This window comes from Amphiura filiformis, chromosome 5 (genome assembly GCF_039555335.1).
Source record: "Amphiura filiformis chromosome 5, Afil_fr2py, whole genome shotgun sequence".
Lineage (NCBI taxonomy): Eukaryota > Metazoa > Echinodermata > Ophiuroidea > Amphilepidida > Amphiuridae > Amphiura > Amphiura filiformis.
In genome coordinates this window covers 10164580-10181705 of record NC_092632.1, presented here as the reverse complement: position 1 = coordinate 10181705, position 17126 = coordinate 10164580, and the positions used below count along the sequence as shown (strand labels likewise).

Below are 17126 nucleotides of genomic sequence, written 5' to 3'. Positions count from 1 at the left end.
CCAAAAAGTAATTACCTCCCCCCCCCCGAATGAATAACCATTATTCCAAAACAGTTGATCGTATGCCAAATGTAGAATGCATTCGAAGCAGAATTTATTTTTGCGCATTATGACACCTCATTTGCTGCAATGGTCCCAATGCCAATGTCATTTCAGCTCTCATTGAATAAGTCATCTTGTTTCGTGAATTTGGAGGAGGTCAAAACATGTGATAATCAATAAAAAATTGTTATTATTCACATCAGTGGTCATTGTTTACTTAATCCCATATTAAAACATTACAAGTTCAATGTTTTCTGTGACCAAGAATGGTCCCAATGCCGATGTCATTTCAGCTCTCATTGAATAAGTCATCTTGTTTCGTGAATTTGGAGGAGGTCAAAACATGTGATAATCAATAAAAAATTGTATTATTCACATCAGTGGTCATTGTTTACTTAATCCCATATTAAAACATTACAAGTTCAATGTTTTCTGTGACCAAGAATGGTCCCAATGCCGATGTCATTTCAGCTCTCATTGAATAAGTCATCTTGTTTCGTGAATTTGGAGGAGGTCAAAACATGTGATAATCAATAAAAAATTGTTATTATTCACATCAGTGGTCATTGTTTACTTAATCCCATATTAAAACATTACAAGTTCAATGTTTTCTGTGACCAAGAAGGTCACAAAAAGTGGAAGACAAAGGGTTACATCTGTTGGTAACACCGCCCAATCAGGACATTTTGAATTACTAATTTCAACTAATTACCCCTGAAAGGACAACTTACAATTATTGTAGGCCATTTATGACCTTATTGGTCAGAAAATATATTGAAATCTTCATGCTACAATATATTCGACATTACGTGAATAGTGATCACTGATGTGAATAATGATAATTGTTATTGATATCAGTATCACATGGTTTGATCCCCTTCAAGAGCATGAAACAAAAAGGATAATCCATAAACAGATTTCCTGCAACGGATACCGAATACAAAGCAATAGGATTTTACTGCAACTTTCACATCTGGGGTTACATTCATTTAAATGTATGCTGCTGCGACATCAATATTGGGACCATTGCAACAAATGAGGTGTCATAATGCGCAGAAATAAATTTTGCTTCAAATGCATATCTCAAATTTGGCATACGATCAATCGTTTTTGAATAATGGTGACCGTTATTCATTAAGGGGGTAATTACTTTTTGGTAGATGTTTTTAATAATGTCTCGCCCCATAAATGTAACAAGCAAAGGTGTAACTAGAAGGGAGGAGGACTTCCCCTGCCAAAAAGTATTTCCAATATAAAATTGGTTTGAGAAAAAATCTAATTTAATGTGAAATCAGCTCTTTCCCGGGGCTCTTTCCCCTCGCAACCATGACAATATTCTCAATGACTTGGCTTTTGCCAGCTTGGATAGTCAAGGCTAGGCCTGTGAATGTGAGGCATCAAAATACAGAATTATTTTTGTTCATCTTTGTCTAGTACACAGTCTAAAACATCAGGATCAGTCTCCTATGATTTGGACTTTATAATTTTTAATTGAGATGTGCTACAACTAGAATTCACTCCACTAGTATTTTTAAGTTAAATTTATGAAACTTTTATGTTCAGAAATTTTCAAGAAGCCTTGAATGTATTGATACTTTATGGGCACATACCAAGTCACTATATGCAAAGAGTGAAACATTAATGTTGGTAATGAGTTCCAGTAATATGCCTTCAGGTATGCCTAATGGAGATAATTATTAGGCCTACTGGAGACAATTTGGCACCTGTGTGACCTAGTTTTTGATGCAGTTGGAATGTTCTGATCATAAAGAAGGTTGATAGCATCCTAATCACTGAAATTGACTTGAAATTTTCCCGGAAATTTTAACAAATTGATATTTCAAGAAAAGTAGGCCCGGTGGGAATATGAGTGGTGTAAGTACCTGGCAGGTTTGTTACATGCTCAAACTGGTGTTGTTGGCATTTGGAATTATTTTGTAAAAAAAAATGAATCTATGAAGATATCAAAAGTTGAACTATGAAAAGTTGGTTTATAAAAAAAACATTGCTAGCTAAAGTAAGTGAAAGATATTATCAATATCATGCTGGGTAGAAATGGCCACCTAAAAAGTTCATTTTTATTTGCTTTTGGTGGTTCTACACCCTTAGGGATGCACCATTAGATATCAAGGAAGGGGACATGATTGTTTTCAACAACAAAAAATTGTCTCACCATCTGAGCAAAATTAAATTGCTCCACCTTGGACATTCAGGCCAGAAAAAAATGATGCCAAGGGTGAAAAAATATTTGTCCAAGTTAGTGAAGGAAAATAACCTCATACTTTAACCTCATAATTTAAAAAAATTGGGTAATGAGGACACAAAACACATCAAGGATTAATAGATGATACAAGAGGATACCTTGAATATGAACAACTGGAAAGAAAAGGAGCAAGGTACACCAACTTGATGTGGGGAAACAAGTAAAATACAGACTAGAGAGTATGTAGAGTGGGGAAAACAGCAAATGTAGGCATTTGAAATAGGTAATGTTTGATAGCCAAAAATTACCATTTCCAAGGCACACAGAAGTGCTAAACCTGCAAAAACAACAAGGATCAATGGTATAATCCATAAGTACACTAGAACAAATGATGAAAATCACAGTGCACATAAACCCCGGACATAAACAGACACAATAAGCCAAACAACCAATGTAGGCACACAAACAAGCAAAGTTCGATGGCCAAAAATGGCCAATTCTATAATTTACAAAAGTACACTGGAAGTGATAAAAATCACTGTGCACATAGCAGACAAACAAAACCAAACAGACAATTAGCTCTTAGCTGGTAAGTATTTGTGAGCATTCATTATAGAGAACTTGATGATTTAAAAAACTTGTCTCGCCAAGGTGTAAAAAAATTGCTTCACCGAGGTGCTAAGAAACTAAAACTGTCGCAACCCGACTGGTGTATCCCGTAAATGTGGTTTTCTAAGGAAACAGGTGGATTGGGAATAGGAAGTTGTTAGGTATATCAAATAGAGTAACTGATGCGGACATTGAGTAAGATCCTGTCTTCACTAAATGTCATAAGAAACTTGAACTTGCTTCCCACACCAGGTTTTAAGTATGTTTTACTTGGAATAGGTTAAATGTTCTATGTATTTATTTTGGGGGAGGATCCCTGGTATGGATGAATGAGGGTGGTGAGTGGTGTTTCTGGCTTGAAGTTTGTCCTGTTTAGTGATGAAATGTTCTTTTATTAAAATAAAAGGACTGATTTAACATTAATTGTCATTATTTTCACTAGAAAATCATAGAAAATAGTCAAAATACCCCCTTCAAGTCATGAACGGTCCTTCGTTCTATCTACAGCCCGCACATGGAATTCACTCCTGCCTCGCATTCTAGGAATTGTGAAATGGGCCAGCTTCAAAAAGGAGGTTAACAGCTATCTAGGCACAAACCTGTCAGCTTTATTAGTACTGTAAATTATAAAGCTATTAATGCCTTGATATGTATTGACATTAAAAAACAAAACTTCATTTAAAAAGTCCCCTAAAGTCTCTCTATTTATTGGAAAATAGATATCACAGACTAGACAGCAGTTGTTCAGTTTCACTGGACATGGTTTCATGTTTGTGTGATACAGTGAATTTCTCAAAGGTCATAATCAATGAGTGATTGAGAAAAACAAATCGATGAGTGATTGGGAAAAACAAATCGCCCACACACACACCAAAAAAACCACCATTTATTCCGTCAACAAACACATTCTTGTCATACAGATCATTGGAATAATCAAGCTTTTAAAATCAAGAGGCTGTTTATCCTCAAAATAGGTATTACCTTTGTATCAGGCATGGAATAAGAATTCACAATTTCTTTTTTCTCGACTCAGGGGCTAAGAGCAAAATTTTACAATAGATTTGTTGGGAGTGGTCTTTCTTTTCCTTGCTCTTTTTCCTCAATTCTTTTTCTTTCTTTTTAGGTGCGAACAGCACCTCATGCATTAACCCTGTCTGTCATTTCATTCGTAACAAACGTTGCTTCATACTTTCATGTGTGGCGCATTCACATTGCATACAAACGGATACAATCAAGGATTGTCATTGGCTGATACGCCATGCCTCACCGACAATACTCTGAATTGTGGATGTTAAAAAACATGTATCGTACCTAGGCAATGCATCGTCGCATCAGCGTTGGTTATATAGGGCGCAGACTGGTATGGGGTGGATTATATTAAGGGATTACGGAGACAATTAAAAACACAGTGGTACAGGATGGATAAGGAAAGCACCGCCGGTTTTAGGTGTGTGCTGCTAATTTACAAGTCAAGTATATGTTCAAATAAATTTATAGTTATTAAATAAATATAATACTCAAACCTATGACAACCAAGAAGTGTGCAGACTTAGAAACTGAAAAAAATATGTAGGCTCATTCATCCACAAATAACATTTATTAATTGTAAGTTTATATGTCAAATTACTACACACAAAGATTCTGTTGAGCTTGTTTCTACATATAGGCCATGCTTATAGCTTCTAAGGCTTGGTTTAAGCATTTTACTTTAGCTTGGTACCATAAGGACCCAAGTGTGTGTCTGCCTGGACTGACTGGTTAAACAAACAAACAAACTTTTTTGGAGAATAGGTATTAACCTTTTGGAGAAATAAACCATAAGCAGTATCAAAATCGTAGTGTCTATCACCCTCAATATTCCAAATTATGAAAGGCCCAAATGTTGTTTTCTTAAAAGATCTTTTGTTTTAGATGTTAACCTCCCACTTCATGTTTGATCTCTTTCCAGATGTACTTAATGATGCAATATTTGATGAAGATCATGATGAGATGGTAGTTGTTAAAGACATTGAGATGTTTTCACTGTGTGAACATCATTTAGTTCCATTCCTGGGCAAGGTAAGTTTCTCTCTTTTTCCCAGATGATGCCTGATTTGATGCCTTAAAAATTACTGAAAAAATGCCAGAGGTACATGAACATGCTATTCATGAGTGAAAATGTGTGAATAAAATGAAATGGCAGATTTACCATAGTGTTACACTCAGAAATTTTGAGTTGGTACTCTTTGGGTATATCTCTTTGGGTTGAAGTCCTACTTGTCACACTGCAAAGGTAAGCACCACATTTTGTTACCCATCACATCGAAACAGGCAGATTTTGTCAAAAAATGTTGGCTATCTGGACGAAAGAAACTATTATTTTGTGCTTAATAATGACAACTCACGCATTTTTTTTTCATAATTATTATCTTTAAATGTAGACTTCAGACAACTGTCGTGTTCTAATGTGATGATCACATTTTGTGAAACCTGGGATGGATATCACTAACATTTACAATACATTGTAAGGCCTTAAACCCATCATAAGACCAAACCCAACACAACTCAAACATATATAAATCCTAATGAAAGACTTTTGGACTCAAAATGGGTAAAGGACATGCAATGCAGTTTTAATGGTAGTAAAATCAACCCCTGGTATTGAAAAACTGAATTGTTGCATATGAATTGTCATTAATTTTGTGAAGCTTTTGATGTAGAATTGTCATCAATTTTGTAAACCTTTTATGAACAGATGTAGAATGAAATGTGCAGCTATGAATATTAATTTAGGTGTCTATGGTAATAAAAAAAACACAATTCTGCTTTTACTTCCAATTTATTGTGACAGGAAAAAGGCAATAAAACTCTTGTATAATGCAAATTTGATAACAGGCAACAGGCAAGCTGCTACATGGTTGTTAAATAAATTTAAGCAAGTGCTAAATTACTGAAACATGACTAGCTCTTTCAAATTATTATGAAAGTGGAAATTTTTGTTGAACATTCATTTTCAAACTTTTTGTGCTCATTGCAGCTTAATGTAAAAATGTGAACATTTTATGTATAGTATATACACATAGGTCTATGTAAGAAAATTCAAAGTTTACTTAAAAACAATTGATGCAGTTCAAAATTGGCAAATTGTGAAAAATGACACAAGAATCTTTTACAGTATCCTAGATTTCTGTCAATAGTGTATGCAAGGGGGGGGGGGGCACGGCCCCACTTTTGACATTCAGTCAGTAGAAATACAACAAGTCTGCTGAAATGCACATAATTATTATAGTAGAAATTTCATTGAATGAACATAGCTGCCAACAGCGTGACGATTCTCCGCCTACACTGTTTGATGAACACCCACGTATGCATAACGCGGAAGTGAATGACAACTTACTCATGATTGGTTAATATTCTCATTATTGTATACACAGTCGATGCGTTGGTGTTGGACGTTGAAATATCGACATACAGTTGCGTTGGATAGCGTACAGCTGTTTTCAGCTGTGTTCATTTAAATGAAATGTTTACTTATAGTCAGGGAATATTAACACGGGCCCCACTTTTGTCAGTCAGTTGGTGCACCTAGTCTGGGGAATGTGCCTAGTGGGGAGGATGTGCCTAGTAGGGGGGGGGGGGAATATACAGGGCTTTGCTAGAAGGGGTGCAGTAGTAAATATTAACATAGTTATACATGTAAGTACTTAAATAATGAAGATCACTATTACCCCCTCCAACCCCCCCCCCCCCTTTTTTTTAGATCGTTGAGTATCCTGGCAAAAAAATTGTGGGGTCAACAATTCAAATTCTGATTACAGCTAGTGAAGTGAGCCAGAAATTCTTGAACAGTCCAGGGAATCAAGACCCTTGGCCCTCATTTGAAAACCTGAGTACACCACTGATTTCTGTTGACTGCTTTTTGTTGCTATATTATTGTTGGTGTTATTTTCCATACATAAACATGTGCAACTGATTTAATTTACACCAATTTCTTTTTTTTTAAACATTTTTCTAATGATTCATCGGTATCCTTGATTCTACAGGTATCCATAGGTTATCTACCCAATAAACGAGTTGTTGGTCTTAGTAAAATTGCCAGGTGAGTGAAGCAGCATATTGGATTAGCATTATTGGATTGCATTGATTTTAATATGGATTACTGGTCAACTGTGATCTGTGATAACCGCCCATGCTTTGAAAACAATGGGTTATTATGGCATTACCCGCTTTTGTGGAATTTTTGTACAATTCATGAAAGGAAATTATTTATTGTTGTATCTATAATACACTCCTCAAAGTAATTAAAGGATCAAAAAATTTCATCCAGATTATCTTGACCATACTTGACCTAATCAAAATATCTTTTTATAATATGTGGCCTTGTCCATGCTCTACAAAACACTGTAAAATTCCTTGTCATGACTGTTTTATCTGGTACTTAAAACATCTTGAAAGATAATTTTGTTTTTGAAAAATATTGAATGAAATGTTTTGATCCTTTAATTACTTTAAGGAGTGTGCATGTTATTGTTCCCTGTTATTTAATCCCATCCCACATGAATCATTATCAGGTGACTTTAGTTATGAAATAAAAATTACAACTAATACTATATAGTGACAGGTTATTTTATGAAGAGATATTTCTTAATGACCACCACACCATTTGCATCAGATGATAAAGTAAAGTTATGTGATTATTTTATGTAGGAAAGTTATATGTTCATATTAAATTTTATGATTGACATCAATTTTAAATCATGTCATCAAAAATACTAATGCTAAAAAGAACTTCTGGGACACAGCTTGTTCACATTCAATAAACAGCTGCTACCAGTAAAAGTTCAAAATTGTAATATTTATAAAATAAATCTTATTTCAAATCTTTTCCATTTCATACAGAATTGTAGAAATCTACAGCAGACGGTTACAAGGTATGTATTGGACCAAACTGGTATTGTTTAGCCTGGTGTGATTTTTGAAAGATTATCAATCTAAAATAAATACAAATAAGCAAATGCCAACTTTCCAAATTGGAAACTTATGTAAAATATAATATTTAAGATTTTCAGAAAACTTCCATGGAAATGTACCCTTCTTATACTGGTTTAAATAAAACTTACATTGCTCAAGTTATTTGACAAACCAGGTGATACTTGTGGTTCGAGAACTTACACCTAAGAACCAGAAAATTCTTGTTTACTGAGTCCTGGAACAGAATATATAATTCATATTTATCTTAGGCTCTTATTAAAGGCCCATTCAGTGATTTGCTCATTTGGACTATGCGTAAAAATCATTCAGATTTTGGTACCTTTGACACTGTCATAGATGTGCTGGTGGTTCAGCTGAAAGCTGTATATTTAAGACAAAATAAGACATTTTATATGAATCTGTAATTTATATTCTGACAGTATATAAATTAGTTACATGTATTTGAATGGGGCTTCAACTTCATCAATACTACTGTTTTCTTTGTTTTTGCCAAATTTTTCAATTCAAAAATACCAAATGATAATTTGAATGATTAATCCTTCACTTTCAAGCAATTTATAAACAATTTTGTTTATTTTTACACTTGCGCTGGGATCACTGAATGTGCCTTTAAATAGATTTGCTTATTTACCTATTTTCATTTATCTGTTTCTATTTATCAATTTCATTATTTATAGTACAAGAAAGATTAACAAAGCAGATAGCTATAGCCTTAACAGAAGCCGTCCAACCGTCTGGAGTTGGTGTGGTTATAGAGGCAACGTAAGTATACTACACACTATATCACCTTCTTTATTAATGCCAAGTCCACATGCTTGTGAATGTATCCAGTACAAATCTCCCAACCGGTTTCCATTCTTTTCCTAGTGTTAGTGTTTCATCCTTCAATAGCTGCCCTATGATTGAAGTTGCTGCCTTGAACTTCACATAACCAAGAGACTTGTATCCAACTTCTGGCTGGGACTTAGAAAGCTTCTTGAGTTGTGGAGCCAGTGTGGTATGAGCGGATAGTATTTCAAATTCTGATGCTGACTCAAGGACTCCGGTAGTATTCTCTGGAGCTTTTTGAATATCTTTGGTTGTTGTCTGCAGCTTTGTCTGCATCTGGTCAAGTAGTTTTATTCTTTCCTGCTTGTTTTGATCCACTTTTCCTTTAAATTCTTTCACTTTCTTCTTTACAAGATCAATGTACTCTTGTTCTATCATGACAAGTGAATTCATGGCTATTTGTGATTATATTTCAAGTTCTGCCCTCACTTTAGTTGTAGCCTTCACTCCTTCCTGGAACTTTTTTCACTGTAGCATCGTTTTGCCTTGTCATATTTTGTGCTGCCTCCTTCAGACTGACACAAGCATGCCAACCAGGACATTTATTCAGTATTACACAATGTCTCATTTAAACACTGCAACACCTCTTAGGAGACATAGCGGCTACACATTTTTATTCTTAATCTTTTTACGCACATTTGTTTTTTTGCAGTCACATGTGTATGGTTATGCGAGGTGTACAGAAGTTGAACAGTAAGACTGTAACCAGTACAATGTTGGGTGTGTTTAGAGAAGATCCAAAGACTAGAGAAGAATTCCTCTCCCTAATCAGGAGTTGATTAGGTCAAAGGTCAAAGAGCAGGAGTGCAGGAGTTAACATCATCATCCTGTCAGGATCAAAATACAAATTTACTTGATCTATATTTTTGTATGTATATGTTTTATATATCATGACCAGTGTTATTATGAGAGAATGTTCCTTATAGTTACATGCTTTCATTATCAAAAGTTGTTCAAAATTTGTATTGTAAAAAGTTCAGCTTTTGTAAAGAGAGAAGTATTTTTATGATTAGATATATGAGTATGACCAATAATTAGCAAAATATGAGTAATGACCATTGAGTATTATCATCCTAAAAGATTTACTTTCTACTTGAAGGTGTCAGAGTAGTACAAAATATACAATACCGGGGTAGAAGTTTGTTGCACAGTGCATGAGAATCAAATTGAATTATTGTAATAGAAATTTAAAAGCATTATGTGATTCTCATTCAATCTTGACTGTGTTGTTTACGAGTGTCAAGTTTGATTCATACAAATGTGTTTACGATAATCTTTGCGAGAATCAAAATAGTAGCCCTGCAATGTTGTTCAGTTTAGTGAGTGACGACTCCTGTGCAGGGTCTCTTTCAAAGCCAGGGTGGAGGGCTGTAATCTTACATAAAATATGAAGAATATTGATATGCTTTAAGTCAAACGGGGAAATTTGCACACATTGTAGGGGCGAGTTGGGAGAAAATTGGTTATATGGCATAGGTGTCAAAAGCATTGGTATTCACTATTCATAGTATAGTGCAATATACGACATGGTGTATTTTTTGATAAACTAAAACTTGCAGAATCAAATATGAATCAGTTAGGAGATGTCATTACCCTTCACTACTCCTTGAATTAATCATGTATAATCTTGTAAATCAGTATGACATGGCTGAATTGCAAAAAGCTGGTGATGGTAATGGCTCTTTTAATTGTTCAGATTGGAATGTGTAATATTTACTAAGTGGCATTTATGATGAGACTGATGAGCATAATTAGGTAGGTAAATGGAAGTGTTTTGAGAGTAGTAAATTTGTGATGTTTAGCATGTCAGGAATATCAGCAATTTATGTTCTTAGGACATAAACCCTAATCCTAATTATTCTAGTACTGAAGTTAAGCTATAATGTATGATCCTTTTAAATGAATTTTTTAATTTTTATGTCATATTTGTAATGATAAGTAATGTGTGTCCTTACTTAAGCTTATCAGCCAAATTCATTGCAAGACAACCCATTAATTTTGAATTATTGGGACATTAAATCTCCCATAGAGATCCACAGTTAAGTGGCCAAGATAGTAAATGGGGTTTCTATCATTTCACCTCATTTTTTTTGGTTTTAAATGTATAGAAAATCTTACTGATCTCATTGCAAATATTATTTCATAATTTTTGTTAAATTTAAAGCTTTTGATCATAATTTGTAAATGGTGGTTTATTTTTTACTAGAGGTAAATGCCTGTACAAAACAGAATCCATTTTTTAAAGTATCATCTCCCATAAGGCTGGTGATATTTTAGTAAAATGGATTTCATAAACTGGTCACAGGTGCAATAATAAACAAGTTATCACTGACAGTTCATGTTAAGGTTAAACATCCACCATTCAAATGACATCATAAGTCTTTTGTAATTGCAATTCAAGTAATTATCTCTTTAACAAGTAACATGTCTGTTTGCATATAATATTGTGTTTGAATCAATACATGGATTCTGGGTTTCTCTACCAGAACACAGTTTGACCGAAATTACCCGGCCCTGTCATTGTGTATCCTGGAACAACCTGTAGTGTATCGGAATGTATACTGTATTATCTGCTGATCGCTTGTGCAGGTGCTAACGGACATGCTATTACTTTATATAGTATTAGCACCCCCGCATATTGTATTGTGGGAATGAATTTCTGTTAAACTGACTTCCGGTAGGGAAACCTAGGATCTACAATGTTGTTACCTGATTAACATTTCATTTTCCATGACCAACATTAAGCCACATTCCATTTTATACTAAATATATTTTTATTTTTCATTTGCGTGAATTAAACCAAGCTTGTATCAATAGAGTTTAATACTACTGTTATCATGTGCATTGCTATGTATCACATCTAGGACATTTCAATGTGTACAGAATGTCAATGTAGCTTATATGAGTTATTTGTTACAAGTAGCTAGATTACTTTAAAGACTCTTGAGCTCAGATGCAGGTTCATATGCATGGGTAGTAATAAATGTTAACAAAATGAGATGGTAACTGTTCTCACTGATGATAGACTGTTAAGCAAATGTAAGCAAATGTTCTCACAACAGATCCAAATAAGTATATTAGGTACTCACTCACTAGAAATATTTTGATTCCTATCAGGAATCTTGGTCACTCTGGTATGGTGAGTGGTGGTGTTTCTAGTTGTTATCTGCAATCTTTGTGACTGCTCTTGATGACGTCACATGGGCTGCTTGACGATTGATGATCTGATCGTAGATTCAAACAAGTCTGTACACCCCCTTGTCCTTGTTCATGGTGGTGTTACCTCTGCTTTTGATCCAGATGGCTTCTTTGAGCCAATGAGTTGGTCTGTTTGCCTCTTGGTCTAGAAACACCACCATTCATCAAACCAGAGTGAACAAGATTCCTGATAGAGATGAATTTCATAGTTCTAGTCCAATAAAACAGCACTTACTGTGGATGTTTATTGGACTAGAACTATGAAATTTGTCTCAATTTTCAATAACAGTCCTGATGAACATGTTCAGTAAGATTCCTGATAGGAATTGAAATATTTCCAGTAAGTACCTAATTTACTTATTTGGATCTGTTTTGAGAACATTTGCTTACCCATGATTTATTAACGATCCTGATGAATGTTGAAGCCAACTGGTTTCTTAGTAGGGTGTATATTTCTAATCACTTGATGGTCAAATAATGTGTAAAACTACTCCAAGAAGTCAAAGTAGTACTTGGAGTGAATGTGTCTGTGTTATTTTTTAAGCCTTGTTTCCCCTATTTTAAATGATTGATCAACCAAATCAATTTACTATGAAAATTGTTCTTGAGTATTAGCTGGAAAGGGTGTGCAGTAGGTTTGGATGAGACATACTCAATTTTGGCATCGGGCTATTATCAATGTCACTGGTATTGTTGGTATCAGGTATTGTCTTATACTACTAGTGTACAGTTGTCATTATCAGCAAACACTACTAGTGTAACAATATATCAACACTGAACTACACTTATTTCATAGGAACCATCTGTTCCATTTGGGTTGAGTTAACAGCCTTATCCAGTGATTTATAGTGCGCTACACTTGGAAATTTAAAAAAAAAAAAAAAAGGGCAGTAAAAAGTTTTGTGTAGTGCTGATATGTGCTTTGGGTGAAACAATCCTGGGTACAACAGTTTCCAATTCATGCTTCAAACATAGTGAATTAAATGATCTCCCTGTTTAATATCCTTGGGTAGTCAGTAATCTGTTACCTAATTTTAAATAAGTTGAAAATCATGGGATTACGTAAGTATACAGTTTTATAGGTTGTTTTCCACATGTTTGTGATGTAAATGATTAGTTTATTTTTTGGCACTTAAATGTTATGTTGTAAATGTATACCAGCAAATTTGTATGAAAGATTTTATTGTAAAGCAAGAAAGTATGTATTCTTTTTATTATCAGCAAAAGATATTGTGTGTAGATAACATTTCTTTTATAACTATGTGATTAATATGACTATAACTATATTATTATATTAGCCTGTAATGTATGATAGGGTAAAAAAAACAAAGGATACTTTTTTGATGATAGAGGTCACTTTTATTTCACACTAATGTTCCATTATTATGTTGATATTGAAATTTTGTTCATAAATGTTATGTTGATTATGCAAATTTATGCAAAATTTGGATGACATACTGTCTTTACCAAAGTAAATTTGATGGTCCATCATCCAAATTTGCACAATTATTGCAATCATTTCCAAGTGAGACAGTGTATGTAAATGTTGAAATAGCAAACATATTTATCATAGTATTCTATACAAATTATATTTTGAATCAAGAACTACGAAAAGTCATGATTTAATGTATGAATATAAAAGTAATGAAAATATTTTGTTTGTAAATTTCTATTTAAGTGCTTGCCACTGGAAGTTCTTATTTGTTTATAAATTGAAGAAGAATAAGATTTAAAAAAGAATAAGAATGATAAATGCATCAAAGCATCTTTTTCTTGTATGTTATTTGGGAAAATTGATCTTTTTGCTGCTCATAAACCAAAATGGCCATTATTCAACCCAAATCATTTATTTAAAAAAAATGTGTGGCAAAATTAGTTTATGAAATTTCAGTGCAGCTCACTATTGAATAAAAACCACTATTGCCTTATTTTGAGTGGTTCTGAATTTGAATGTGACAGGTTGTTACATATGGTATCAATGGTCAATAATAGACTATTGGACTTTTGACAGGCAGATTGATGTAGAATAGCACACCATAATTGAATATTTAGGTAGTAGAATGAATAAAGTTTAAAACTTTAAATTCCATGCTAGGAATAATTTTCTTGTGTTTGGATCAAAAGTTTTAAACTTTGATCATACCAACACATCGTTCATGAATATTTAGGTAGTAGAACGTACTTGAGAGCGTGTATCATTATATCCCAAGTTCATTGTTTGTGTGCGAGGTAGGCATCAGGGTAGCAAGGTGTCTGCAATAATTGACATATAGCAAATTTCATCTTAGATAAAATGTATTCTTTGTCAAACATAGAACTAGACATACCAAAGTATCTTTAGATTGTCTTCCACACGTAATTCATATCGAATGTGGTGAATTAAACTTGAGCACAAAAATTGTTATTGCACTGTTATTGTAAAAATGAACACTCGATATTAAAAAGTGTTTTAAGATGGAGGCATTTGGACAATACAGCACGCCAGTCTGATTGATTTGTTTGAAAACAATGTGCCATACATGGTTTAAAGAACGGCTCGGGATGGTATACCAGACATTTGTTTTGATCCATTTGGTACCTCACTTAATTCCATCAGTAAGACATATCCATTGAAATGGCAGATTCAGTTACAGCCCAACCTGTCTTATCCAGTCATGATGGGACCAAGCATTGGCCAGAGAAGTGAAAAATCTGGATAAGTGAATTATATGTGTAATTCTGCATTGAATTTCCAAGTGCTAAGTTTGGGACAACAATTGATTCTGAAGGTCACACTGCTGGATAATAGAGATCCATATAAAAGAGATCTGATAAGGGGAGGTTGGAATGTAATTGGTCCTTTTTTTAAAAAAACAGGGTCACAGAGTTTGACAGTGAAAGGGATCTTTTGCTTTGTGTCCATTATCATGTTACATGTTTGATGGAAAATTCATGGAACTTTGCTGTACTTTTTACCATTTAAACAGTGCATCTTGTGGGAATTAAGTCCAAATAATACTGGTGCAATATAACAGTATTCATAAACTAATGGTAATCCATCCAAGATAGGACAATTGAAATAGTATTACTTTGTATTTACATTCTTATGAAATTTGCACGCTAATTCTTATCACAAATGTTGAGAAAGTGCATTTTAATTGGCTGGCTTTGGTTCATCTCATTTGTTCTTGATTTCAAGGTCAATTTGTAATATATGACACGGTCTGGTCCACGGGGGCCAGAGGCGGCAAATTTGAAATTGAGATAAAGGCAAAAATATGGAGTAAAAAACAATAAAATACATAAGAAAATAGACATCACAAAACTTCATTACTTTAGAACCAAGTATGCTAGACCTTTGATGTTTTCAGTATATGATAGCCTAATGTTTGTATAAAGTAATGGTGCTTGTAACTCAATTTTCAAAAATGCCTCCTTTGGCCCCCATGGACCAGATCATGTCACATATTTGCAAGTGTTTTTAAGGGACTTTGTACATGCTGGGGATTTATTTTGACAATTTCAGGGGAATAGCAATTTTTGACACATGTATAATGTAACAATATATGATAATAGTATAGAAGCATTTATACGTATAAATTTTTGTGTGTGGTTTACTTGATATATTTGTGTATATTTGAAGTTGAGGCTAACTAAATCAAAATAGATTCACTGAAATGTGGCCATTGTGCATTGGAGGGATTATTTTTGGATACCCGGACACAGTGAAACTCCTTTTAAAATTAGCTATACCAACAATTTGTACCTGTTTTATTTTGTTGAGAGTTGAGACCAAAATCAATGTCAAGACAAGTTTAATTTTTAATCACTTTGCCTAAGGGCTTTCAATTTTTTTTTTAACTCACAGGCTTACAATCAATATACAAAAACCTACAAGCATTGTAAGTTTCTTTGATAAGAACAGTAGTCGGTAGAGTAACTAAATGTCTAAATAAAGTGGTAAAATATAGTACTGGTTATTTTATTTGTGTATGATGTATACTAATACTATCAAAAGTAGGTTTATTTTTATGTAGTTGATATGTGTGACACAGAAGTAAAGTAACATACTTGTTTTGTGTATAAGAATAACCATCTGTAAGGATGAAACCTGACTGGGCTATTCCAGTTGAAATCAGTACCCCCTATGGAAGACATGTCCTTAAGTTTTTATTATTTTTATTTTTATGGTCTCAAGCGTAACAACTCCAACATGGCAGATTTACCATTATGTTATGCACAGGGCTGGGCACAGGGCTATATCAATAGCCTGGACTGTCAGTCTAAAACTTGCTACAGTCCAACATCATTTAGGTGGTCTTCCAAGTAAACATTCAACGCATGTATTCAGTGGACGCTCTGAATGTTTACTACACTTGTGGTGAAATTTGCGACTGCATATTCAATGAGGTTTGAACATTCAATGTGTACTATGTATTAAGTGAAAGCATTGAATGTTGCAACACTAAAGGCATGGGATTTTATCATTTGTGTAAAGCTACACAGAATTAGCCCAGCACAGAAATCTTCTATTGAAGGATATACAACTTTTATTTCATAAGCTGCAAAATTCCTCAATGGAGTTTTCACACTAGAATATCTTACACCAAGGATACACCTGTTAGTGCATTCATGACATACATGAAATATGTTTTCTTGTCACATCTATGTGATTGGATAAGTTGTTTTAAATAATCTTGAAATAATGTTGGTAATATTGGACATATTAACTATTAATGTTGGTTGCTGATCCTGAAACCTTGGTTGAATTATTAATAATAGTATGTAATTTTAATGTTATTGAATGTGAAAGTGAAATAATGGAGAAGTGAAATAATACTGCATTTGTGTGGTGTATGGTACTTTTTATTTTATGAAATAAATGATGATGTGAAAGTCATGAGCATGTCATCAACTAACCAAACCAATGTCTCAGATCCTACACTGATTTGCAATCCATAGTTTACGTATATTATGTGAAGCTCCTACACCTGGTCTATGGCAAGCCATTGATGTCATAACATGCAGCTAGCTTATGTAAAACTGTGTGCAACAATTGATTAATCTGCAATACTAAAACGATCGTTTAAACTTTTAAACAGCTATTGTAACCATTGAACGAGTTCATTTGGAATGTTAGATTCAATTGTTAACATGGTTCTTTTTGTACATTTCCAAGAAAATGAAGGTGGGACTGTTAGACTTACATTTTTTTCTATGACAGATATTCACAAGTCAGCTATCACCGACCATGTTGCTTCGACTCACAATCATTCCATCAATTAGGATGACTCAA

At 33.9% G+C, this 17126-nt stretch overlaps 1 protein-coding gene across 2 annotated transcripts in view; it reads left to right on the top strand.

Moving 5' to 3' along the window:
- Nucleotides 1-16754, top strand: part of LOC140152597 (GTP cyclohydrolase 1-like) — a 29854-nt gene extending 13100 nt beyond the window's left edge. For both annotated transcript variants that reach the window (XM_072175004.1, XM_072175003.1), the window contains exons 3-7: nt 4803-4912; nt 6877-6932; nt 7733-7764; nt 8503-8587; nt 9306-16754. In XM_072175004.1, the coding sequence (XP_072031105.1) occupies nt 4803-4912; nt 6877-6932; nt 7733-7764; nt 8503-8587; nt 9306-9432 (410 nt within the window). In that variant the 3' untranslated portion in view covers nt 9433-16754. The remainder of the gene's footprint in view (nt 1-4802; nt 4913-6876; nt 6933-7732; nt 7765-8502; nt 8588-9305) is intronic.
- The last annotated feature ends 372 nt before the right edge of the window (nt 16755-17126 follow it).